This window comes from Ascaphus truei, chromosome 4, assembly GCF_040206685.1.
Source record: "Ascaphus truei isolate aAscTru1 chromosome 4, aAscTru1.hap1, whole genome shotgun sequence".
NCBI lineage: Eukaryota > Metazoa > Chordata > Amphibia > Anura > Ascaphidae > Ascaphus > Ascaphus truei.
In genome coordinates, this window is record NC_134486.1 from 185,135,064 (window position 1) to 185,160,801 (window position 25,738).

The 25,738-nt window shown below is 44.6% G+C and overlaps 1 protein-coding gene across 1 annotated transcript in view; it reads left to right on the plus strand.

Moving 5' to 3' along the window:
- Window positions 1–25,738, plus strand: part of SFT2D1 (SFT2 domain containing 1) — a 54,257-nt gene that overhangs the window by 5,942 nt on the left and 22,577 nt on the right. Inside the window, exons 2-3 of the mRNA XM_075596707.1 lie at window positions 12,105–12,191; window positions 24,922–25,007. Coding sequence (XP_075452822.1) covers window positions 12,105–12,191; window positions 24,922–25,007 — 173 coding nt within the window. The remainder of the gene's footprint in view (window positions 1–12,104; window positions 12,192–24,921; window positions 25,008–25,738) is intronic.

Genomic DNA, 25,738 nt, shown 5'->3' on the forward strand with positions numbered 1-25,738 from the left:
ATGATGAAGCCACTCTACAAATGAATGGGTGCAGGGTGGCTTAACCCATTAATTACTGTAGTGCTTATTAACCATTAGCGTTATTAAGGGGTTAAGTAACACCACAATATATTTGCTATATGGTGTGTGTGGGTTATGTATAGTTGATTAATAATTATTATGTTTCTTGCGGGTGTGTGTATTGTTTTGAATGTGGGTATTGGGGGTAGGGGGTATTGTCTCCAAGGGACGGAGGGTAGGCCTCCCAGTGTGTTGGGGGTGATGGTGGGTAGGGGGGTGGGGTGTATTTATGTTAAAGTATTTATGTGTTTTGTAATAGTTTTTTTGGGGCACAGACTTGATACTGCAGGCAACACACGAGGGCCACCGCCAGCCTATAGTACCATTCCTGTGCCTAAAAAAATTACTATGGCTTATGTATAAAAGGGGGGTTTAGGTGTTGTTGGGGGCACAGAGCCTGATTGTGTATTGCAATGTTTATTGGGGGCCATTGTCCCCAATAAACATGCTACTGTGACTTAACCCCTTCATTGCCTTAACGGATAGCCGGTAAGGTAATGAAGCAGCAGCATTACTGTATTTTTATTATTAGTGTACATGTGCAGAGGGTCTCCGGACATGAACCGTGTTGGTTTTATGTCCGGGGACCCCCAGCTTCCCGAGATACAGGTACCTTTTATGAGGTGCCAGTATCTCCTTTTAATGGAAATGTCACGTGATCGGGCTATCTCAATGCATAGGAGATACCGGCACCTCATAACGGGACCTTTATCTCTGGAAGCAGGGGTTCCCCGGACATTAAACCAATGCGGTTCATCTCCGGAGACCCCCTGCACATCTACAATAGTAATCCAATTGTTATGTACACATTTTTTATTTGCAGCCGAGATTTGTGCAGAGAGAGGCGGATCTCGCTCTCTTATGACAGATCTCGCCAGCGGAGCCCTTCTCGCCAGGGCTCGCCATCTCTCTGCCGGATTCTTCTCACAGATATGCGCACCTTCCTGCATACTGCGAGGGGAATCTGCCAAGAACATGGAGAGTTCTAAGTCTGGCGAATGGCCATTCTCGCAGTTTACTGCATAGGCCCCTATGAGTCACTAATTGACATTATTCTACCACATTACCGTCCCCTGCCCCCAGCACCTTGGTAGATTTACTCCCACAGCAGCGACGTATATCATAGTTAGTTATTTTCCCCTTCTTATTTTAACACTGAACTTTTAAAGATATACTTTTATATGATCATCATTATTCTCACTGATACCATGGGGGTACTTATAAGTTAGGCTGCGCTTATAGTGCCGGCACCAGCGACGTTGCGTAAAAACAAATGTATTGACACCGTTGCTTGCGCTTATGGTAGGCCTGGCACGATGGCTTGGTCGCGATAGCTGGAAGTCACTTCAATTTGTTTTTTCAAGCGACCGCAGTGTGACGTCAGTGTCGCTGTCGTCGACACTATAAGCGCAACCTTAGGGTTGTTCTATAGTGCGCGCGCTTGCTACGCCGTGCGCGCGGCAGTTTTAGTTGGCTGAGGTTAGTCAGCCTTTCTATAATGGTGCCGCGCGCACGGCAGTATGCGTGGAATGGGCTGACAGGGGAAGATGAGTAAAATAAAGAATCCGCGCCGCTACTGCCGTGGAAATGTATGTGTATATGTACAATGTTAATAAACAATTTATTAAAGTATTTCTTTATTTCAAAATGTATTTAGCGCACACGTGCACACAGTTCCTCACTCGCTCACAGAATTCACACAAAAAGCGTGCGGCACATGCACGCGCGTTCCATGTTCCTGCCTTTTCAGGCTCCATTTTGAAGTGTCCCATAGGTCACCATTGCAGCTCCATTCATTCCAATGGTGGATCTAGCGGTTTTGGGCCTGTTTCCAGCGAAGACCAGCAGGTGGCGTCCGAAAGGAGGAGCGGCGGTTTCCCATTGTAAGTCAATGGAGCCATTGACTTCAATGGGGATTCCTTGACGCCGACCTCCAGGAACGGGTTGGCAGCCATCCAAACCGCAAAACCGCAAACAATGTCTGAAAAAGAGCTTTCATCACTATTAGGTCAAGGTCAACGACAATTGTCGTGGGAATCCTAAGTTCAAGGGCACCCAGAAATAAAATTATTTTTGCCCCTAGCTCTTAGGCAACCCCCCACTCGAACCCCACCGGGTCCAAGAATCCAGGACCCCCAGAAAGGGTTGCGTTAGCCACGCGGGTCGCGCCATTGACTCCAATGGCGGAGGGAAGAGCAGCGCGAGAAAACGGCTAAGTCCGAAACCATGAAAGGTGGAAGCCCATATCTCTGGTTCTGCATGACCATTCCCAGCCCTCTCCGACCAACCAGACGGAGTCTGGGCAACTGTAAAGATTGGTGATTTTCCCCATAGACTTCAATGGCAGCGTTACTGCATTGAAAGGCTATGGCGGAGAAGCCCTATAGACTTCAATGGCGGAGTTGCTCCATTGGAAGCCTATAGCGGCGGAGCCCGTGGATGTCAATGGGAAAAGAGTGCAAAGCAGAGATTCATTTTTCAAGCGGAGAATCCTGTGTTAAAGTATTAAAAGTTTTAAACTGCATTTGTGTATCTCCGGTCTGGAAGGTCGCAGCAGGCTGAAACTTGGCCACCATGGAGAGTCACTCCCGGCATGAGGGACTGGGCCGTTTCAACCCGCTCGGCCCAACAGAATGGATTATTTTAATATGTCTTAATATTAAAAACTGTATTAGGTTTCAAAGCGGGGATAAAAGCTCGCGAAGATTCCTGCAATCTGTGGAATGTAAATGATCCGGGAGGTGACCTAATGTCTAAAACAGACCCCCTGATCAAAGGTTCAGCCACCCTAGCTGTATACATTAGGGCGGAGAAATGCAGGGCTTGAGTAGTTTGGAAGTGCTATAACTCACACCTACAAACAAGGAGTTTCCTGACCAGATCCCCCATCTGGTAGACAGGTCGGCGCCCTGACTTTGGTGTGGGGCTACAGAAATGAGACCCCCAGGGGCCCCAGCACACGTGCCAACTAGCTGGGGGGCAGGGGTTATCAATGATCCCACGTTAGAGATTGGGTGCAGGTAATTGTTCACCAATGGCCTGCACTCAATAGTAAATATAGGACTGAAAAGATATATAAACTGATGTCAGCCCTATATTCATTGTCTTCATTTTGCCAACTGATTGATACCTGATTGCTGTTGAATTGCTAATCAAGTTTCCTGATTACTACTTCATTCCAATCCCCTAAGTAAGTGTTATCTTCTTGTCTGTTATTTGTACTATCTGCTGTGTTCACCTATCTAAGGAATACATTCTCTTTATTATATCTAAGCCGTGTTCAGTTCAACCCAGTTATTTGGTGTATATTATATCCTATCACAAGTTCCCGTGACAAGAGGCTAGGTAAATTGGATTTATTTACATTAGAAAAGAGGCGTCTAAGAGGGGATATGATAACTATATACAAATATATTCGGGGACAGTACAAGGAACTTTCAAAAGAAATATGCATCCCACGGGCAGTAAAAAGGACTCTGGTCCATCCCTTAAGGTTGGAGGAAAGGAGATTTCACCAGCAACAAAGGAAAGGGTTCTTTACAGTAAGAGCAGTTAAAATGTGGAATTCATTACCCATGGAGACTGTGATGGCAGATACAATAGATTTGTTCAAAAAAAGGTTGAACATCTTTTTAGATGGGAAACGTGTACAGAGATATACCAAATAAGTATAAATGGGAAGGATGTTGATCCAGGGATTAATCCGATTGCCAATTCTTGGAAGGAATTTATTTTTCCCCTTATGAGATATCACTGGATGATATGACTCTGGGGTTTTTTGTTTGCCATCTTCTGGATCAATAAGTATAAATATAGGATAAAGTATCTGTTGTCTAAATTTAGCATAGGTTGAACTTGATGGACGTACGTCTTTTTTTCAACCTCATCTACTATGTAACTATGTAAATCACGCAGATTTATAAACCTTTTGTTAGCTTTTCAGGCAGCTATAGAAATGAGGGCCATAAGTGTGGTTGAGAACTGTTCTTATGTCCAAAGCTTTAGTACCTAGGTGTAACTGGAGACTTACCCTGTTCAGAAAACTTGCCTCTAATCCTGCAGTGTGCTGGTTAATTGACCAGCACCTGGCTGATTAGAGGTGTTAGAAAAAGCCTGCCTTTGAGACAGGAAGTGAGACTCCTTAGCACACCTGTGAGCTGAACAAGGAGATAGACGTCTTGAGCCTGCCCCAGAGATTGCACGCTGCCAGCAAGACACAGGGGAAAGTACTTCTAAACCTGGAGAACAAAAAAGCCTTCCCCTACAAGAGACCGATAAGACTTTCCTTTCTAAGACTTTTTGTATACCTGCATATATCAAGATATATGTTTGGGGCTGGGAGACATGCTAATCTAAAGGGAGTTGTGGACTGCATAGGTTTAACTAGAAATACTCCCAAGTGGAACAGAAGCTTTGTTTGACCCCTTATTTTGCATACGTTTGGATGATTTTCTTGTGTTAAAGAAACAGGCGCAATAAAAGCCGTATTTAATTTCACCTTAAGTCTCCATTGCATACCTCTGCACATGTCCTCCTACACTAGGTGATGCTGATTTATGCATGGGTGAGAACTGTTTCTATGTTTCAAGTGAGTCAGATGTACACATGCATGTGGACTGTTCTTGGATTCCAGGGAAGGCATATAGATGTATGAAAACTGTTCTTCCAACTTCAAATTACATTTGGGATATTGCCTTGAGAATCGATGCATAAATGTCACTTTGTCTTTAACTTCTAGTGAAGTAGCAGACATACATTTTGCTCATGTTATTCTACAACAGTACCTCCTGATGCATGAGCAAACAGGGACATGACCCTCAGGAAGCAACATGAAATTCTGGAAATGTATTTGTTCTAAGTGCTCCTGTGTGGGAATGTTTCTTTTTGTAATCCACAGTGTGTGTATATTCCTGCTGTATGCTGGACTGTCTTCCAGGGTTACTAAGACGTTTGGAAAAATATTCATGAGTTTCTAGCTAAACTTTAGGTGCCCAAGTAGCTGCATTTGATATCTCATGTTCCAACATCCCCATTCAGGCTCTTTCCTTTCTGCTACATCTCTTCACAGTTGAGAGGACAAGGAGAGACATTAAGCAAGAACAATACAACTAAACAGTCTGTGTCAAGTGATGATGCTATCACTGTCATATTAAACAAACATTTCATGTTTGAGAGATAATAAAGGAGGCAAATTAATTATGTCATGCATTAATTAATTACGTCTATCCTAAAAGAAGGTATTTTGTCATTATGTGTGGTGCACCTTTTCCCTTTGTAGTGGCATTTGGTCTTGAACCTCAATAATAGATTGAAGTAATTAAAGCAGCAATCCAAGCTTTAAAAAAAAATTTTTTTTAAACAGAATTGAAGTAGGGAGTTTCTGGAGCTGAATCCCATTCATTTTCGTTTCGGGGACCCACTGCTTCTGGAGGTACTTGCCTTTTGTAGGGTGTTTAGCTGCTCCGGCTCGTACAATCCCCATGTAAATGTGCACAATTGTAGGTCTGTTATGTAGGTTAACTCTATATAAGAAGCATTATGTAGACCATGAACTGATAACTAAATTGACGTCAGTGTATTATTTCAACAAGTGTCAGATACACTGCAGTAAGTTCATGTTTATTAAACAAGAAATGGGAATTTTTCCTTCATTGATCATAAATGTGTTAAACTGTTGTAATCTAATCTGCAACACTAAGATTAATATAATATTTGTGTTAAGTGTGTTTTTAAAATTTACCTCTGCTGAAATATGCCCGAAGACGAGAACGCCTCTGTCAATCAATAACCCGTTGATACAGCTGCGGTCATTGTTTTACCAATTCACTTTTTCAGTCCTCCTACCAACCATCCATTATCAGGAAACATTTTATATAAGCGCTTTGGACCATAATTCTTACTCTGCCTTTTAAGAGTCAAAGTTGAGAGGGGGAGAGGAGATCAGAACAGCTGCCCGCTGTGAGAACCCCCAGAAAAACTTTGGCTCCTAAACATTCTAGTGGCCTGTCACGGTGACTTTGTGGCAGGCTGTAATGTACACCAAAATATATATAAAATATAATATATATTTATAACTGGGTCTGAACTGGGACGAGACTTAGATATGATAAAATATAATTTATTCCTTTATAAAGGTGAACACAACAGATATACAAATAACAGGCAAAATATGGACACTTACTTAAAATGGAAATGATGAAACAGTCATATCTGGACTGGCAGTTCATACAGCACTCTTCATAGTCATCAAGACATGAAAGACCTCTGGCATGAAGACATTGCAAAGCGTTTCTCTCAGCAATCAAGATGGTATAGAACAGACAACTAACACAGGACAAAGGGTTGACCACAGATTATATACCTTTTGTGGCCCTATCCTTAACCTTAAGTACGGGTGATTGGTTTTCAATTACCTCCAGCCACTCACTAACATGGGAACACATTTTGATCCATGCCCCCCTGCTAGTTGGCACATGCGCAGTAGCACTCTGGGGTCTCATTTCTGTAATCCCACATTTGCATCAGGAATGCCAGCCAGTCTACCAAACGGAATATCTGGCAGGAAACCCTTTGTGGTAAGGTGTGAAATGGGACACTTATAGCCTGCTCTGGTTTGAGTCATCTCCGCCCTCCTGTAAACAGTGTAGGTGATAAACTCCTTTGAACAGCACTTAATTTCTAGACATTGGGACGCTTCTCTGACCATCTGCTACCTGATGGCCAAGGGAATTTCCTCTGGTTTTTATCCATACCTTGGGACACTGTATCAAAGATAAAATACAAACACATTAAAATATCCGGTTCCGTTGGGTCCAGCAGGTCCAAACTTCCCAGTTCTCAATGCCGGAACTGGGACACCCTATGGTCCAATTTGCGACTTGCTACGACCTTTGGAACCGGAGATACACAAATACACTTAAAACCGTTTCTCATTTTAATACAAAAATCTCCGCTGTAAATTAAATCACGGTTTTTCACTAAATCCCCATTGAAAACAACGGGCTCCGCCGCCATAGACTTTCAATGGCAAACCGCCGCCGTTGGCGGCTATGGGAATCCGCCGCCAAAGACTTTCAATGGGGCGACGCCGCCGTGTAAGTCAATGGGGGTTTTCCGCCATAGCCGGTCAATGGAGATTGGCCGCCATTGGAGTCTATGGGAAAAGTCCCGAACTTTCAAGGGGGTCCATACTCCGTCGGGTTGGTCCAAGAGGGTCAAGGATGGTTCTGCAGCGATGCTGGAGCAGTGACTACAGATACCCCAAACCCTGATCCTCTGGACCCTCCGGAACCGGAGCTATGGATTCCCAAATTTCAGCTTTTGACACTTAGCCGTTTTCTTGAGCTGTTTCTGCCGCCGCCATTGGAACCTATGGCGCGACCCGCTCTTCTCGGTTCGACCCTTATCGGGGGTCCAGGATAGGGATCCGGTTGTGGTCGAGTGGGGGGAGGTCTAGGAACTAGGGGCAAAAAGAATTTTATTTCTATGTGCTCTAGAACTGTTTATTCCCACGCCACTTGTCGTTGAACTTGACTGTTAAGTGATCAAAGCTCTCCTATTGAAAATGTATCCGCTTTGCGGTTTGGCGGTTTGGACGGCAGCCAACTCGTTCCTGGAAAGCTCATTCGAGAATTCTCCATTGAAGTCAATGAGCCCATTGACTTACAATGGGAAACCGCCGCTCCTACTCTCGGACGCCATCTGCTGGTCTTCCCATTGTAATGTCTGGTTTAATCAGTGTCTGCATCACACACACACTAGAATCCATCCGGGAGCACAAGGGTTAATAGTCCTTTAATGATTATTGCTCTTTGTGAAGTTTTCCCGCCTTTTCAGGCACCATTTTGCAGGTCCCCATTGGCCGCCATTAGGGCTCCATGCATTCTAATGGAGAATCTTGTTGTTTTAGTCCTGTTTCCTGTAAAGACCAGCAGGTGGCGTCCGAGAGGGAGAGCGGCGGTTTCCCATTGAAAGTCAATGGGCCCATCGACTTCAATGGAGGTTCCTCGAGGTAACTTTCGAAGAACAAGTTGGCTGCCGTCCAGACCGCAAACCCGCGAAGCGGATACATTTTCAATAGGAGAGCTTTGATCACTTACAAGTCAAGGTCATCGTCAAGTGGCGTGGGAATACACAGTTCTAGGGCCCCTAGGAATAAAATTCTTTTTGCCCCTTGTTCCTAGGCGTCCCCCCACTCGACCACAACCGGGTCCCCAAATCCTGGACCCCCGATAAGGGTCGAACCGAGAAGAACGGGTCGCGCCATAGGCTTTGCCGGCGGCGGCAGAAACGGCTCAGAAAAATGACTAAGTGTGAAATGCTGTATTTTGGTACTCCATATCTCCGATTCCGGAGGGCCCAGCGGATCAAGGTTTGGGGTGTCTGCAGTCACTGCTCCGGCATCACTGCAGAACCATCCTTGACCCTCCTGGACCAACCAGATGGAGTATGGACCCCCTTGAAAGTTCGGGACTTTTCCCATAGACTTAAATGGCGGAGAAACCCCATTGACCTCAATGGCGGCAATTTACCATTGAAAGTCTATGGTGGAGAAGCCCGTTGTTTTCAATAGGGATTTAGTGAAAAGCTGAGATTTCTTTTTTAGCGGAGATTTTTGTATTAAAATGAAAAATGATTTAATGTGCATTTGTGTATCTCCGGTTCCGTAGGTCGTAGGAAGTCTCTTTTTGGACCATATGGTGTCCCAGTTCCGGCCATGAGAACTGGGAAGTTTTGTTCTGCTAGGCCCAACAGAACCGGATATTATAATACGTTTATGTTTTATGTTTAATACTGTGTCCCAAGGTATGGACAAAGACTCAGAGGAATTCCTTTGCATACCAGGATAGCAGATGGCCCTAGAGGCGCCCCAATGTCTAGGATTTAAGTATTGTTCAAAGGGTCTTATCACCCTCCCTGATGATTTAAGGGCGGAGGAGGCTCAAACCAGAGCAGTCTCCAAGTGTCCCAGTTATCACCTTCCAACAAAGGTTATCTTGCTAGAGATCCAGATGGGTAGACTGGCTGGCATTCCATTTGCCTATGGGGGGCTACAGAAATGAGACCCCAGAGTTCTACTGCGCATGTGCCAGCTAGCAGGGGGGGCTGTCCTAAAATGTGTTCCCCCATCAAAGATTGGCTGGAGATAATTGAAAACCAATCACAGGTACTTAAGGATAGAGGGACAAAAGGTATATAAACTGCTGTTCCCCATATATCCTTTGTCTTCATTCGTGTCTTCATTCGTCTTCGTTTGCTGGTATGGTTACCTGATATCTCCTGAATGATTACCTGATTGCTGAAGAGAAATGCTACATCTAACTTCTCATTCCCCAACCCCTAAGTAAGTGTACTTCTTGTCTGTTACTATATTATTCGTGTGTTCACCTATCCTAAGGAATAAAATCACTTTATTATATCTAAGACTCGTTTCAGTTCAGACCCAGTGATAAATATATATCATCTGTTATATATATATTTATGTGACCTTATAGAGCCTGCCATAATCTCACCATGACAAAGGGTTACATCACATTTCTGGACCTCAGCCCAGTTAACCCCTTGTCTCCCTGGTGAGGTTAGAGGGTGGCCAATTGGGGTGTAACCCCTTTAATCCTGGGCCAAATCCTCCCCATCGTCACATGGGCTCCTAAAATTTATAGTTTCACATTCTTGTCCACACTTGCAGGTTTAATGTAGTTATCTACTGTGATATATAACTGCTCATAGAACCATGAAAATATATTGATTTTTCTGTGACATATGATGAAAAATAAGTGGTCCTGTTTTTTGGTGTGCGTATACACCCTATTTCTTTATTTATAAAATGTTTTGCCAGGAAGTAATATATTGAGGGTTACCTCTCGTTTTCAAGTATGTTCTGGGAATAGAGTTAAGATGACAAGTACATGGTTACAAGTACATAGTTACATAAGTGAACTGGGTACACATTATCTACAAGACATTGCATGCAAAGTTAGAGACAATATATATTATAAGCGTATGAAACCGTTACAGACCAGATTAAAATGTGAGACCGCTTTAGTTTTGAAAGAACTTAGACTGGTGGTGGCTGTTGGTCTCTCTGGTAGATTGTTCCAGTTTTGGGGTGCACGGTAAGAGAAGGAGCGAACGGATACTTTTCTGACCCTTGGGACCATGAACAGTCTTTTGGAGTCAGAACTTAGAGATCTATGAGAAATATACATTTTTCTTTTTATGTGCATGTGTTACTATTTACATATGTGAATACAGTACAAACCATAATGTTAGCTCCTTCCTTGATATTTTAAACCTACACAGATTTTACCTGTATGTAGTATCGGGTGGATTCTGGTGTTCAGAGTTATTAGAGGCATGGATAATCACTTTAAATCATATAAATGTAGACTAGAGGAGCCCCCCTTAATTGTTAATAGTAGCCTTCAGCTTTAAAGGTATCTTTTACTGTCTGACATAGTAACCAGGAGCAACCGTGTATTTTTCTTCAATTCATGAAACCATAATATATAGGTGAAACTTTTACTTTAAAGCAATCCCAGCATTTTTTAAATTTATTTTTAAATGCAAGTTTTGAAGCAGGGGGGTCTCTGCAGCTGAGCCCATTCATTTCAGCTCCGGGGACCCCCTGCTTCCTGAGATACTTACGTCCGAACGGGGTGCCGATATCTATGTTGTTTTCAGCTTCCTCATCACATGTGCAAATAGGAAGCCACACTGGGTGATGTCACGGCTTTCCTATTGGCCCGCAGAGCCCGGATGCTTTGAAAAGCAGCCATATAGTGAACCCTAAAGTGGCTACCAGCACCTCCTAGAGGAGGTATGTACCCCTGGAAGCAGGGGGTACCCAGAGCTGAAATTATTGTTGTTCAGCTCCGGAGACCACATGCTTCAATTCTGTATTACAAAAAATGGAAGGGGAAAAATGCTTTGAATTGCTTTTTTAACAGTCCAAGATGGAATATCCACAACAATGCACACTCACTTGCTAATGAGCAGCTGTTGTCTGTTCAGTCAGTCATTAGGGGCACATGGTGTACAAAATCCGTTGAACACTGGAACGAGTAATTAGATTTGCAAACGCGGTGCACTATCTCTGGTAGTGCAACGTGTTTGCAAATCTAATTACTTGTTCCAGATTTTACCTGGCATGAAAACTGAAAACATAAATTTACTTGGATTACTTGTGGTGGTCTGCATTTAATATTAAATGATAAAAATAGGAAAAAGACACAGGAAAAATATATTGGAATACTCGCGTGTGTATACACGCATACACCTCTAACTGATTCACACTGCCGCCGATGTGGAGGATACCGTTTCAGCCCAATTTCCCCCGGTCTTCCTGTTTGATTTTTTTTTTCTTTCAAGTGCTGGCTCTTAAAATGTAGTCTGGCTTCTATGGGTTTTTTTTTTGGTCCACTCCTGCAGAAAATTGTACAACAGTCAAGTATGTTACACTTATGTTTTTCTCTGACACAAATTGAAGTACGTTTAAAGAAATTAGTTATTTATTTTTTTTGTATTTTTTCATGCTTGCCAAAGGATAATCATCTGAAACGGTAAGGTACACAACTTGAAAAGCGTAATAAACACATGTGTCTCCCTTTCCTGTATTGTGGGGATTTCTGGTGATACAATGTGTATCGAATGACTTAATGTTCCTGCACTTGGTTTTCCCATTTTTTTTGGATGTTATGGGAGAGTCTTCGTGTACGTAATGTTAGAATGCATCTTGACAAAATAGTGCAGTGAGCATGCACAATACTGCAGTTGTCAACCACAATAGCTGCATTCAGTATATAGGATAATTCTGGTTGATCAAATTGAATAGTGTTTGTGTGTCCCCCAAACTCTAATCTGAAAACTTTAAATACAGTGGTATGAAGCATGACTCTATATATACTTGATTCCTTCCTTTCATTCCCCTACATACAAGTATAGGTAACCATAATATTTAAGCTATATATAAATGGATCAAGGAAACATGAAAGCATCTGCTTTCACATGCAATTTTATCCTAACTGATTTTGATTTCTTTTTAGGTCCTGGATTCATCATCGCTAAGCTTTGGCACTCGAGTAAAATGGTTTGCAATATGCTTTGCTGGTGGAATAGCATTTTCTATCCTTGTGAGTAACTTAATCAAGTTTCATGTGATAATGCACAAAATAAGCTAGAAGCCTGCTGCAATTTAATGGAAATTTAGGGTGTTGCACCTTTTTGCTTTAGTTGCCATCTAAATCACAAAAAACAGTGCCTTATATGGGCCCTTGAGTGATATACATCAAAAATTGACTTATTTCATATACAGTACTTTATTAAAAGGCCATAGTGATTAATTAAATAGCATAGCCCCCACACTATAAATGAATGAAACGTCGCTACATACAGTGGTGAGAAGTTTGTGAAACCCTTAGATTTTCACATATTTCAAATCTAAAATTTTATAACCTGATCAAACAAATGACACAAATTATACTTTTCAACATTTATTTATCCACAAATGGTTCAACATTCAATATCCATGTGTGAAATAGTATGTGAACCTTTAGATTCAGTACCTGGTTGCATCCTCTTGAGCAGCAATGAGTTTAACTACGTGTTTCTTGTAACTGCTGGTCAGTCTCAAATCGGTTTTGAGGAATTTTGTCCCATTGCTTCAACTCCGTGACATTTGAAGGTTTCCTTGCATGGACAGCTTACCATTTCCTGCCACATTTCTACGGGGGTTTAGGTTTGGACTTTGACGGCCATTCTAAAATGTGGAATTTCTTCTTCTGCCGCCATTCCTTTGTAGATCTGCTTGTATGTTTACGATCATTGACTTGCTTCATGACCCACATTCGCTTCAGCTCATGGATGCATGGTCTGACATTCTCCTCTAAAATCTTCTCATACAATGCAAGCTGTCCAGGTCCTGAGGCAGCAAAGTAGCACCAAACCAACTCACACCCACCACAATGGTTGGGATAAGGTTCTTCTGTTCGAAAGTAGTGTTTGGTTTTTGCAAACATAACGTTTCTCATGGAGGTCAAAAAGTTCTACCTTTGAATCAATACAATTTATTAAAAACTTTTACACTTGAGCAACTTTATCTTAGTCTAATACGCAATTGTTCCTATGTCTTGATTTAAGCTTAATCAACTCGCACTACACAATACACAATTATTAATATTAAATATGCAACAAATCCAATGAATACACTTGATTAATGGAATTAGATATAAACCACTAGATCAGTGTTTCCCAATTAAATTTAGTCGTGGAACCCTTTTATATTTTGTAAAACAGAATGGAACCCCTTAAATATATTTAGCGTGGCACATGAAAAAAAAAGAAAAGAAATGCGCCGCAGGTGAAACATTTGTTTGGTTCAAGATCATTTTTAAAAGACCCCCACCGCCCCAATACATTTTTAAAAGACCCCCACCACTCCCTCCCCCCAGTGTCTCTCTCCCTCCCCCCCAGTGTCTCTCTCCCTCCCCCCCAGTGTCTCTCTCCCTCCCCCCCAGTGTCTCTCCCTCCCCCCCAGTGTCTCTCTCCCTCCCCCCCAGTGTCTCTCTCCCTCCCCCCCAGTGTCTCTCTCCCTCCCCCCCAGTGTCTCTCTCCCTCCCCCCCAGTGTCTCTCTCCCTCCCCCCAGTGTTTCTCTCTCTCCCCCCCCAGTGTTTCTCTCCCTCCCCCCCCCAGTGTTTCTCTCCCTCCCCCCCAGTGTTTCTCTCCCTCCCCCCCAGTGTTTCTCTCCCTCCCCCCCAGTGTTTCTCTCCCTCCCCCCCAGTGTTTCTCTCCCTCCCCCCCAGTGTTTCTCTCCCTCCCCCCCCAGTGTTTCTCTCCCTCCCCCCCCCAGTGTTTCTCTCCCTCCCCCCCCCCAGTGTTTCTCTCCCTCCCCCCCCCCAGTGTTTCTCTCCCTCCCCCCCCCCCACTGTTTCTCTCCCTCCCCCCCCCCACTGTTTCTCTCCCTCCCCCCCACTGTTTCTCTCCCTCCCCCCCACTGTTTCTCTCCCTCCCCCCCACTGTTTCTCTCCCTCCCCCCCACTGTTTCTCTCCCTCCCCCCCCCAGTGTTTCTCTCCCTCCCCCCCCCCCAGTGTTTCTCTCCCTCCCCCCGTGTCTCTCTCCCTCCCCCGCAGTGTCTCTCTCTCCCTTCCCTCCAGTGTGTCTCTCACTCTCCCTTCCCTCCAGTGTCTCTCACCTTCCCCCAGTGTCTCCGCCCTCCCCCAATGTCTCACATCCCCATGTCTCCTTCACCCCCCCTCTGCCCATGTCCCTCTTTCACTCTCCCTATGCCCATGTCTCTTTAACCCCCTCTGCCCATGTCTCTCTTACACAATGACACACTCACACACACTACACACACACTCACTCACCTTATAACGCTGCATGCAGCAAGGTAGACACGGTGCTGCATGAGCTGTGCAGCACAGCGCCACCTAATGCCTGACTGACTGAGAAATTGCAGCTACAGAGACTGCTTTTTTGAGGGGGAAATCCGGCACAGTGAGTGCAGGCGGCCCGTCCGTAGGCGGAACCCCTGGGACTGCTCCAAGGAACCCAAGGGTTCTGCGGAACCCCATTTGGGAAACACTGCACTAGATGGTTACAAAGTGGTTAATTTTCCAAATGTCCTGTTTCTCCACAGATTTATGTTGAATAGAATCTAGGCACTATGGCCCAATCATAAAAATTTCTTAGCATATAATCCCCGTGATGTTTACAGAGGCCCCGCGCTTCCTCGAAGGCATTTAAATTAAATGCCGGGGAACTGCGCAAGGCCTCTAAATATACTTACATTGGCTTCCAGACTTAAAAATGTGCACGCCCCTGTTCTAATTCATACATCATTTTGTTTCAAAAGACATGAAATTGGTTAATATAAACCCTATTGGATATTTAAGAAAAGACGGGTTTTGATTCAAGAATGTGATCATGGAAAAAAGATGGAATTTCCATATTTATCATTGGGTTCACAAACTTTTTCTCACCACTGTCACAGTGGACCAGTACTTATTAACACTTTTTTTTTATATTTTTGGGATTCTCGATTTGAACGCAACAAGGCAGGCAAAATAAATTGTCATTTATTTCCTTAATAGACAAACACACGACAACCTCCGAAAGACCTTATGAAAGAATGCTTCAAAGCACATGGATATAGTATGAATACCATCAAGAGGGCCTGTAAAAGAGCAAAAAGCACCCCAAGACACACTACTGAGGGATAAAGTACCATCAACAAGGCTCAATACCATCAGATTCCTTGGCACATACAATGAACACTGGGACCGTGCCAAATCAGGCTTTCAGAAACACTGGCATATATTTAGGGCGGATAGTGATCTCAAAGATGCTTTGAAACCCTATCCAGAGATGACCAGTAGGAGATCAGTGAATCTACGCAATCACCTGGACAATAGCCACTTTAAGAGTAAACCGCTCACGACGTGGCTACCAGAAAACCGAAGAGATGCTTCAGTTGTCATAACTGCAAAGTCTGCCAAGTGACCAAAACCACAAAAATATTCCAAAATTGGAACAATATGCAAACGTTTGAAATCAGACATTTCATTAATTTGAAAACAGCAGGCGCTATCCTACATGGCAGTGTGTATTTGCAGAAAAAAGTATATAGGGAAAACTAGGCGGCCTTTTAGACACAGTCTTAGAACTTCTTGGGACAGTCAGGAACCGGACAGATACACCAGTAGCCCGGCATGTCATTTAACATCACAATGGGGACAGTAAAGTGTTGACATTTATGGGAATTGATCAGCTATCCATGGGACTCATGAAAGGCGACTGGGATCAGGCACTTCTTAAAAAAAGAATCCAGATGGATTTACACTCTGAATACCCTGTTTGCAAATGGCCTGAATGAGGGCTTCGTATTCCATCCATTTATCTAGGAATACAGTCCCTATCTGTCACACATGACCTAGGACCATACTTGGACTAATATATCAATGTTGGACCCCTTGTAAAAGCATTACCGCCAATGACAACATATTTGGTATACTTGGGTCACAAATAGGGATAAAGCTTTCCCTATATATACCTGACAACATCAGGTGTGTGCTTTCAGTCTTGAGAGAGCCATTGAGCGAAACATTCGTCGGCAGTAACTGACGTAATGACGTCACCAGGGGGTGATTCGGGACTCTGATCGAATCATCACCGTTACTTTTTGAAGTGAAACTTCTTTAGTGGCACCTATTCTGATGGGGTAAAACGGGAGAGATGGGGGACAAATGTGAAACGGAAGTGACGTCACGGCTCCCCCCCCTCCCCCCCCCTGCATCTACTGTGACATGCGGCGGCGGCGGCGATAGCCGCCGGCGCCGCTCCTAACAGCCGCTGCTCCCCCACACACACCCGCTGTGACATGCTGCCCACACACCTGCTGTGACATGCGGCGGCGATAGCCGCCGGCGCCGCTCCTAACGGCCACTGCCATGGGTATAGCAAGATGGCTGCCGCAGAGCTTCCGGTGCTGCGGGTGTAATAAGATGGCGGAAGCCCCGCAAGTACTCCGGCTGAGAGAGGAGGAGGAGCCGCTGCTCAGCCTCTCTCCTCCCTCTTCCCTACCTCCGCTTCCCTGTGTCCCGCTGACTAAAGGGTGCCGCTCTCCTCACACGGCCGGCCGCTGCGCCGCTCCTAACGGCCGCCGGTCCCAGCTGCCATGCCGCGCATGCGCAGTTGTGATGGCGCCGCTGACGGACGCCACACATGCGCAGAAGTGGCAGGCAGCGGCGCCATTCCCCCCAAACGTGCACTGCCATGCCGCGCATGCGCTGTTCCCCGCGCCCGCTGACATGCCGCGCATGCGGTAGTCATGGTGACGCTCACGGACGCCACATGCTGCTAGCTCATCTCCGGGCCGGTCACCGACCCCCTGCCCAGCGGGATGTCTGTCGGACATGGAGACCCGCGCCCTGCTGGATATCTGGGGGGAGGCGGACGTGCAGGGATCCTGCCCGACCTGAGTCCCGGGATCCTGCTTCTCCCCCTGGACCCCCGTGCAGGGGAGATGAGCAGGCGGAGGAGACCTAGGAGCTGAGGGGGGCATGCGCAGATGTGACCGCCGGGTACCTCAGGCCAGGAGAGGGCGGCGGCGGTAGCAGCAGCTGCGAGGAGGAGCCATGCGCGCCCCCGTTAGGTGAGGGAGACCCCCAATAATGTCCTGCTTTGGTAACGGGAGGAGGGGGTAACGGGACCACGTGTCGCCAGGGGGGGCTAGGAGTCCGCAGCTCCGTGTCCGCAGCTAAGCCGGGGGTAGTGGGAGTCGGGAGGAGGGGGGTAACGGGACCACGTGTCGCCAGGGGGGGCTAGGAGTCCGCAGCTCCGTGTCTGCAGCTCCGCCTGGGGGAGGGGTGGGGGGCACAACACAGAGAGACATTCACACAACACAGAGAGAGAGAGACACACACTGACTGACACACACACACAAACACACTGACTGACACACACACACACACTGACTGACACACTCACACACTGACTCACACTCACACACTGACTCACACACTGACTCACACTCACACACTGACTCACACACGCGCACACACACACACTGACTGGTACGCGCACAGACGCGCACACACACACTGACTGACACACGCGCACACACACTGACACATGCGCACACACGCTGACTGACACACGCACACACACGCTGACTGACACACGCGCACACACGCTGACTGACACACGCACGCACACACGCTTACACGCGCACACACGCTGACTGACACACACGCACACACGCTGACTGACACACACACACACACACACACACACTGACTGACACACACACACACACTGACTGACACACACACACACACTGACTGACACACACACACACGCACACACTGACTGACACACACACACACACGCACACACTGACTGACACACACACACGCACACACTGACTGACACACACGCACACACTGACTGACACACACGCACACACTGACTGACACACACGCACACACTGACTGACACACACGCACACACTGACTGACACACACGCACACACTGACTGACACACATGCACACACTGACTGACACACATGCACATACATACTCACTGATTGACATACACTGACTGACACATGTGTGCCGAGCACGCGCGTTATAAGTCAATTTCTGCGACAAAAGTCAAAGAAGTTTCACTTACTATGCGCGTGCACAGCACACACAGCTTTTTTTTATTTCGTGTCCGTGTAGCAATGTGTTTTTTTAAACATTGCTTTTTTAAAACTATTCTCTGCTTCGGGGATTGCAATGTCAAGGTGCACTTATTCTATAAAATATTAGTATGATGACTATATTGGTGCAATTCTGATATGCACCCTACCTCTGCGGATCCGTATCCACTTCACAAACAGCTGCATGAGGCAACTAATGCTGAAACCAGCGAGTGGAAACAATGTGAAGGCCGCATACGGCGTTCACTCTGTTTCAGGATCAATTAAGCAATTATGCAGTTTATACACACAGAAGGCAACTATTTCAAAGCCCAGATATAAGTTAGATGCATTTTAAATATGAGTGTATGTGTACTATACAATACTAATTAGGCACTCATCGTATTTAGAAGAGTCCAACCATTGGTAACAGCAGCTGTAAATATAGTGACCCCGGTGGAACCACAAACTGGGCTCCACCGAGGTTCAAACAACTCTTCCCAGGCTATTTTTTCACTCTACACTAACGGAACTATATTGCACCATTAGTCTAAGTATAGCAGGCATCCTTAATACATAGACACAGTGCTAATAGAGACAACCACACGTGCATAGCATGATTACACCTAGTGTCGGTTTGATCAAAACTAGACACAGCCTGTCTGTATGCGGGAGCTCCACACAAGTCTGTCGGAGAATAGCCAATAATTGTGAAAAACTGGTCATAGAGGAAGTGGCTACTCTCTGATCACCCAATTTATGCTCAAAAATTGGTCTCTGTCGGAGTGTTTTTAATACTGTGAGGTTACTTTTAAGCCTCCCATACTTATGTATAACTATAACACGATCCCACAAACATATACCCAAGGACCTGATGAGCAAGTGATGTCCATGTGTGCCTAGCAACAATGTTAAGGCACACTTAGGGACAAGACTTCGGCAATCGGTGAGCACTTGGTCTGACCACAGTACTCTAACGAGCAACTGCTCATCTAAGTGGGCTCTAAAATACCCCACGGTCATACACACAGTATAGTAGGTATCCTGAATATAGAGACACTGTGCGAGAACTAATAGACTACCATACGTGCATAGCACGATTACACCTAGTGTCAGTTTGATCAAAATGAGACACAGACCGTCTGTATGCGGGAGCTCGGCACAGAAGCCTATCGGAGAATAGCCAACAACTGTGAATAACGGGACAGAGAGAGAGCCACTACTTGGTGATCCCAGTGCCCAAATACTTACAAACATAGGTTACTCTCTGATCACCCAACTCATATGTCTCTATGTCGGAGTGTAAATACTTGACACTGTGGGGTACATAAAAGCCTCACGTATTTATGTATAACTATAACACTACCCCACAAACGCATACCTAATGACCCGATGAGCAAGTGATGTCCATGTGTACTTAGCAACTGTGCGAAAGCACACTTAGGGATAACACTTCAGTTATCAGTGAGCACTTGAGCTGACCACAATACTTTAACGAGCAACTGCTCATCTAAGTGGGCTCTTTAATACCCCACGGTAACATGTATAGTGATTTGTCACTAAAACATCACCCAGAGCACTTTGAAACGCTACCTTCTGGACCTGCAGAGATAAATCGTTTAAAATTCGCTACTTGATCAAGGCTACTATACACCCTTTGAGGCACAGCATCTGTGCCCACCCTATTTATTTGAGCATAGCTCACATTAAAGGTTACATTTTAACTTATACATCATATCAGTGCAGTCATTGTATTTTACTTTATGGAGGTGTCTCATAGCCTATTCTGATTGCTTAGAGTGCTCTCGCATAGGGGTTCTTTCTCTCTAGCATTCATAAAAATGTAAAGTCAGATTTTTGCAGAGGGGCAGGGATATGGCTAGTGAGAATAGCAAGTTGGAATTCTTATTCTATCTCTGACTGAGATAAAGGACCTGAAAAGAAGGACTTAGACATTTTTAGCAATACACTGTCACGGGAGACCAAGCTTATTAACACTTTACCATCTGGATCCTTTGAATAAAGCATGAAATAAAATAAATTGTAAAGAACACACACAGCTTGAATTACAAAAATATCATGAATAATCACTTACAGGAACGGGCCAAAACAAAATAAACTGCTTCTAGAACGAAAGCCCATGAAATATAGTCCTTGGGTATCAATTCTCAGGAACGGGGTTGATATACAGCAAAAGTCTGTTGGCTAGGGGCGCAGCTTGCGGGCCCTGTATCTCCACCAAATGAAATAATTTTTTTTTGCCCTTGCAAAATTCGTTAGCAAGTCCTTAGATCTTACGAAATCCTGAGCGGGGTACAAATCCTCGGTTACGATGAAAAACGTCTTTTCTACCGCCCGCTATCCTCTCCGATGCAATATGAAGAACATCCACCCGATGGTGTGCACAGGCTTATAATACCCACACAAACCTATCTGGGCAATGGGCAACCAATCTCTGGCGTGTTAAGCAAAATCTCACCTATAGTAAGGTTGCCAATAGTTCCTGCAGCCGGGCAAAGGGCGTCACGGCAGGCTACGGGTTATGTGCTAACTTCTCACTTGACCCGCTTGGCATACCTGACCAAACCCCCTTGCCCCGGCGACAAAGTCTACCTACCTTGAAATACCTCACCATTTGCTACGCATTTGGTCCTAATTCACTTACTGGCACTTCACACTTAGACCTGGTTAAAATCTTTGAAGCTCCAGACTTTCACAGACATCAGGCGGCCTCTCCCCAGGGTCTCTTAGAAGCCCGGACATTCATTTATGCATTACTCCCCCTGGAATGGCTGACCGTAGGGTGAATTTTTTTTGTTTCCAATTTTTTTTTATTGAGATTTTCACAGGGTTGAACATAAACATAGACGTCTTGGTCAAAGGATAGAGAGAGAGAAGAGGGGGAGGAAGGTGGAAACAAGGGGAGGGGGCAGGGGAGGTAGGAGGGTCAGGGACCCCACCCTCGACGGCCCACCCCTCCCCCCGTATTCCCACACCGCGTGGAGTCTAGGCCCACCCGGGCCCGGTTTTATTTATTTGTAAACAACAGGATATCCTCACGGAAGAAAACGGAGCACAGCAATGCAGCAATAAGGGGGCTAGATACCAGTATAAAAGTCCTTTATTCCATGGTAGACATCATGGCATGGGATAGGTTAAAAATCTATCGCCGGCTACCGCAGCTGATATAGGAGTTCCCCTGCCTCCAGCTGATTAATGACGTCTCCTGCAATTGGCATGAAATCGTCAAGATACGATCTGATTGGCCCAAGCCCTAGACCAATGAGATCACTGGGCAGTGAATAAATTACTAGTCCCGAAGAGGGGAGGGGAATAACCCATACTGTAGATCAGATGCAGAGCTTGTGTATGTTGAAAACTCAGCATACACTAATAAAGAAAGGTGATATTAAAAACAAAGACATAAACACATATTAAAAGCAATTTTATATATTGAGATGGTGAAATGGAAGACATAATTATTCTCAGTGTTTTAGTTTAATGAATTATAATTCACTATCTTTGTTGCATGCACATATCTAAGGACGATGCATTCTTGAAGATATACTTATAAAGTGCAAAAGGTGTAATGAGCAAGGTATAGCATATATCAAACATTAGTTTAACTGATACAGCATTCAGGAATATATATAGTTATTAAGAGTTGAGCCTTATTCAGTATATGTGTGAGAATAATCACACAGTGACATGCAGGTATATATATACAGGAATATCCAAAATAAGTGAAACATATCTAATACAAGGTTATACGTCATGGGAAGGAGGGGGGGGGGAGAGGCGGAAGGGGAGAGGGAGAAAAGGGGGGGGGGAGAAGGGGGAGGTAGGGATGGGGAATGGGGAATGGAGGGGGGGAGCAAAGACGGATAAAGACTGATTGAAATGACGCCTATTTAATGATTTTATTTAAGGAAATGTTTGAGTTCCCAGTCGGTATTCATATCCTTGGGTGTCAAAGTCCCAAGGGTATAAATCCAGTGCATCTCACGACAGTTGAGAAGAGATTCTCTATCTCCACCTCTTGGATGTATAGCAATGTGTTCAATGGCGCTAAATGTGAGTTGATCTACTGAGCCCATTGAGCATTGATTGAAGTGTCTTGCGACTGGGAATTTCTCATCTCTATTCTTGATGGTTCTGATATGTTCACTGATTCTTATTTTCAAAGGTCTTATCGTTCTTCCTATATAACTGCAACCACATGCACATCTCAGAATGTATATCACAAATTTTGTATTACATTTTAGAAAAGAATTAATCCTCTGCTTTTGACCTGTATATATATTTTTTATGGATTTAATAGGTAGAGCATATTTACAATAATTGCAGGATCCACATTTGTAAAACCCATTGGGGATGGTGCTCTTAGTAGGTTTCTTTGTTCTATACATACTCGGTGAAATATGAGTACCTACTGTCTTTGCTTTCCTATACACTATTCTAGGATTGGATTTAGTGTATTTTTCTAGATCTTTTCTAATCTGAGTACCTCCCAGTGTTTGTTGAGAATAGATCGAATATTGCCAGCTTGTCTGGAATAGGTGGTAATAAAGAGAGGTGCCTCTCTATCATAATTCCCTTGTCTTTGTTCATCTGGCCTACTCTTTTTAGATCTTTGTAAGAGATCTGCCCTCTTGAGCCTTTTCACATTGTTGAGTGCACTCCCCAGAACACCGTCAGAGTATCCACGAGCTTTAAATCTTAATCTGAGATTTTCAGCTTGAACATCAAGATTCTTCCGTAGAACAAATCCTTCTAAGTCGTAGAAACTGACTTTTGGGGATACCATTGAGCAGTGGTCTCGGGTGTGCACTATTACCTCTTAAGGCCACATATACCATACTTTATTGAATTTGTCAACTTTTTGATTTAATCGTGCTGACAGCAGTTCCATTAACCTGACTTCATTCATCCTACGGAGTACCATCTGTTTGCTGGGGGACTTGATCTTTTTCCAGTTGGCTGCAACTGAGCAACACGCCGCAGTCAAAAGGAAAGATAGCAGCTTCCTAACCCGGGCGCTGAGGTTCTCTATTGGCTTTACGAGCAGGAATGTCAAGGTCCAACCGGACCTCAGATCCCGCAATCTCCTCCACCAGGGAATGGATCATGCCCCAGAGCGACCGAATCCCGGAACACGTCCACCATATATGTACCAGATCTTTCTGGCCGCACCCCCTCCAGCAGAGGTCAGATAGACCAGGGACGATCTGGCTCAGTCTACTCGGGGTTAGGTACCACTGAAATACAATTTTGTAGATGTTTTCTTTGATAGTTTTACAAATTGAAGTTTTGGCTGCTGCTTCCCAGATGTCCTCCCAGTCATCCCTGTCAATGTCCAGGTTGAGGTCTTCAGTTCATTTTAGCATATTGCTGTGGTTGATGGGACTCGATGACCATGCTAGCCCCGAATAAATTCTAGAAATCAGACGCTTCTGAAATTTACCTACTGCACATATTTTCTTGAAATTTGTTGGGTTTTCAAACTGGCCGTTGTGCGAGATCGCAGTTAGGAAGTGCCTGATTTGAAGAAAGCTAAAGAGGGGGAGATTAAGGGGATGGCACTTAGATACAAAGGGGGTAGAAAGAAGACATCCTTAAGACCGCAAGAGTTGGGATGGTGCATAGCGAGAAATTAGGGCTGAGATGTAAGGAGGGGCAGAGGAGTGTAAAGCTTTAAAAGTGAGGAAGAGAATTGAGTGTGAGATGCGGGATTTGATCGGAAGCCAAGAGAGGGATTTCAGGAGGGGAGACGCGGAGACAGATCTAGGAAAGAGTAGAGTGATTCTGGCAGCAGCGTTTAGGATAAATTGTAGGGGAGACAGGTGAGAGGCAGGAAGGCCGGACAGCAGGAGGTTGCAGTAATCGAGACGGGAGAGAATGAGGGCCTGAGTCAGAGTTTTAGCAGACGACTAACAGAGGAAAGGGCGTATCTTTGTGATATTGCGGAGGAAAAAGCAAAAAGTTTTAGAAACGTTTTGAATGTGAGAGGAGAATGTGAGAGAGGAATCGAGGAGAGAGGAGCGTGCTTGGGCTACTGGGTGAATGATCGTATTTCCAACAGTAATGTGGAAGGAGGTAGTAGGGCCAGGTTTGGGAGGAAGTGTAAGGAGCTCTGTTTTTGCTATGTTAAGTTTCAGTCGGCGGATGGCCATCCAGGATGATGTTCCAGAGAGACATGCAGAAACTTTGGTCTGTATAGCAGGTGTAAGGTCAGGGGTTGAAAGGTAAATTTGTGTGTCGTCACTTTAAACCCAAAAGATGTGATTTGGTCACCTAGAGAGAGTGTGTAAAGAGAGAAGAGAAGGGGTCCCAGGACAGCCCTGGGGTACCCCCATAGAGAGATCAATAGAGGAGGAGGAGGTGTTGGCAAAAGAGACACTGAAAGTACGATGGGAGAGGTAAGAGGAGATCCAGGATAGAGCTTTGTTCCGAATACCAAGAGTATGGAGGAGAAAAGGGTGGTCACACACACACTCACTGTCACACACACACTCGCACTCATGCAAGCAGAAGCAGCATCTCCTCCCTCTTCCCCCGTAGCTCACATGCAAAGTTCAGAAGCAGCAGCTCTCCTCCTCTCCGCCGACACCACAGATCACCCTCAATATATATTGTTTTATAAGGTGAAATTTAATAATGAACTTCTTGTTTTTGTACAGGGGAGCATATTACTTTGGTTTCCACCTGCCGGCACCAAACTTTTTGCAGTGTTCTACACGCTAGGAAATATTGCTGCTTTGTCCAGGTAGGTTTATATGGGTTCCTTGTCTAATGCTTAAGAGTAAATCAATAAAGTTAGCGGTTTCTTTCTTAAAGCTCAATGCATGACAATATTGTGAAAATATTTCCTTTGTGGTCAGAAAATGGCATCTTGATGTGCAAAACTATCCTACCTGTTGCTCACCCCACAGTATTACAGTGAATTGTTGAATAAGCTACTGTAGTTATCCCCAAATAAAGTGTATGGAAGCAGTCATAAAGGATGCTATACAAATTAGGATCAAATTGAAATGACGGTGATATGTTGAGTAGTTTGTTTCATGACCTTAATAAAATTAGACAAATATAAGTATAATTCCTTAATAAAATTAGACAAATATAAGTATAATTAAACTAATTTTAAAGTGCATCCTGGGAATGTTTGTAATGGTAACATACATTTTAAGGCATTTTACTTCCTTTGCAATTGCCTTATTTTTGTCGTCCCCTTGCCTGCTCATTGCTAGAAAAAGGAGGCAGCATAAACCTTTTTCAGATGGGTGATTACGTTGATTGATGATCACCCCTCCATTCTGATCCTAATTGTAAATCGAAACAAATGAAATTCTCAATTTCCCAAATATCTTAAGTACAAACAGTATATAGTTGTCCGAACATTGCAAAACTCAAAGACCATTAATAACGGTAAAGAACATGTGCTAACTGATGTTTCATAAATTATAGTTCCTGTAGGATATGAATCGGTTGCGGTAAAAT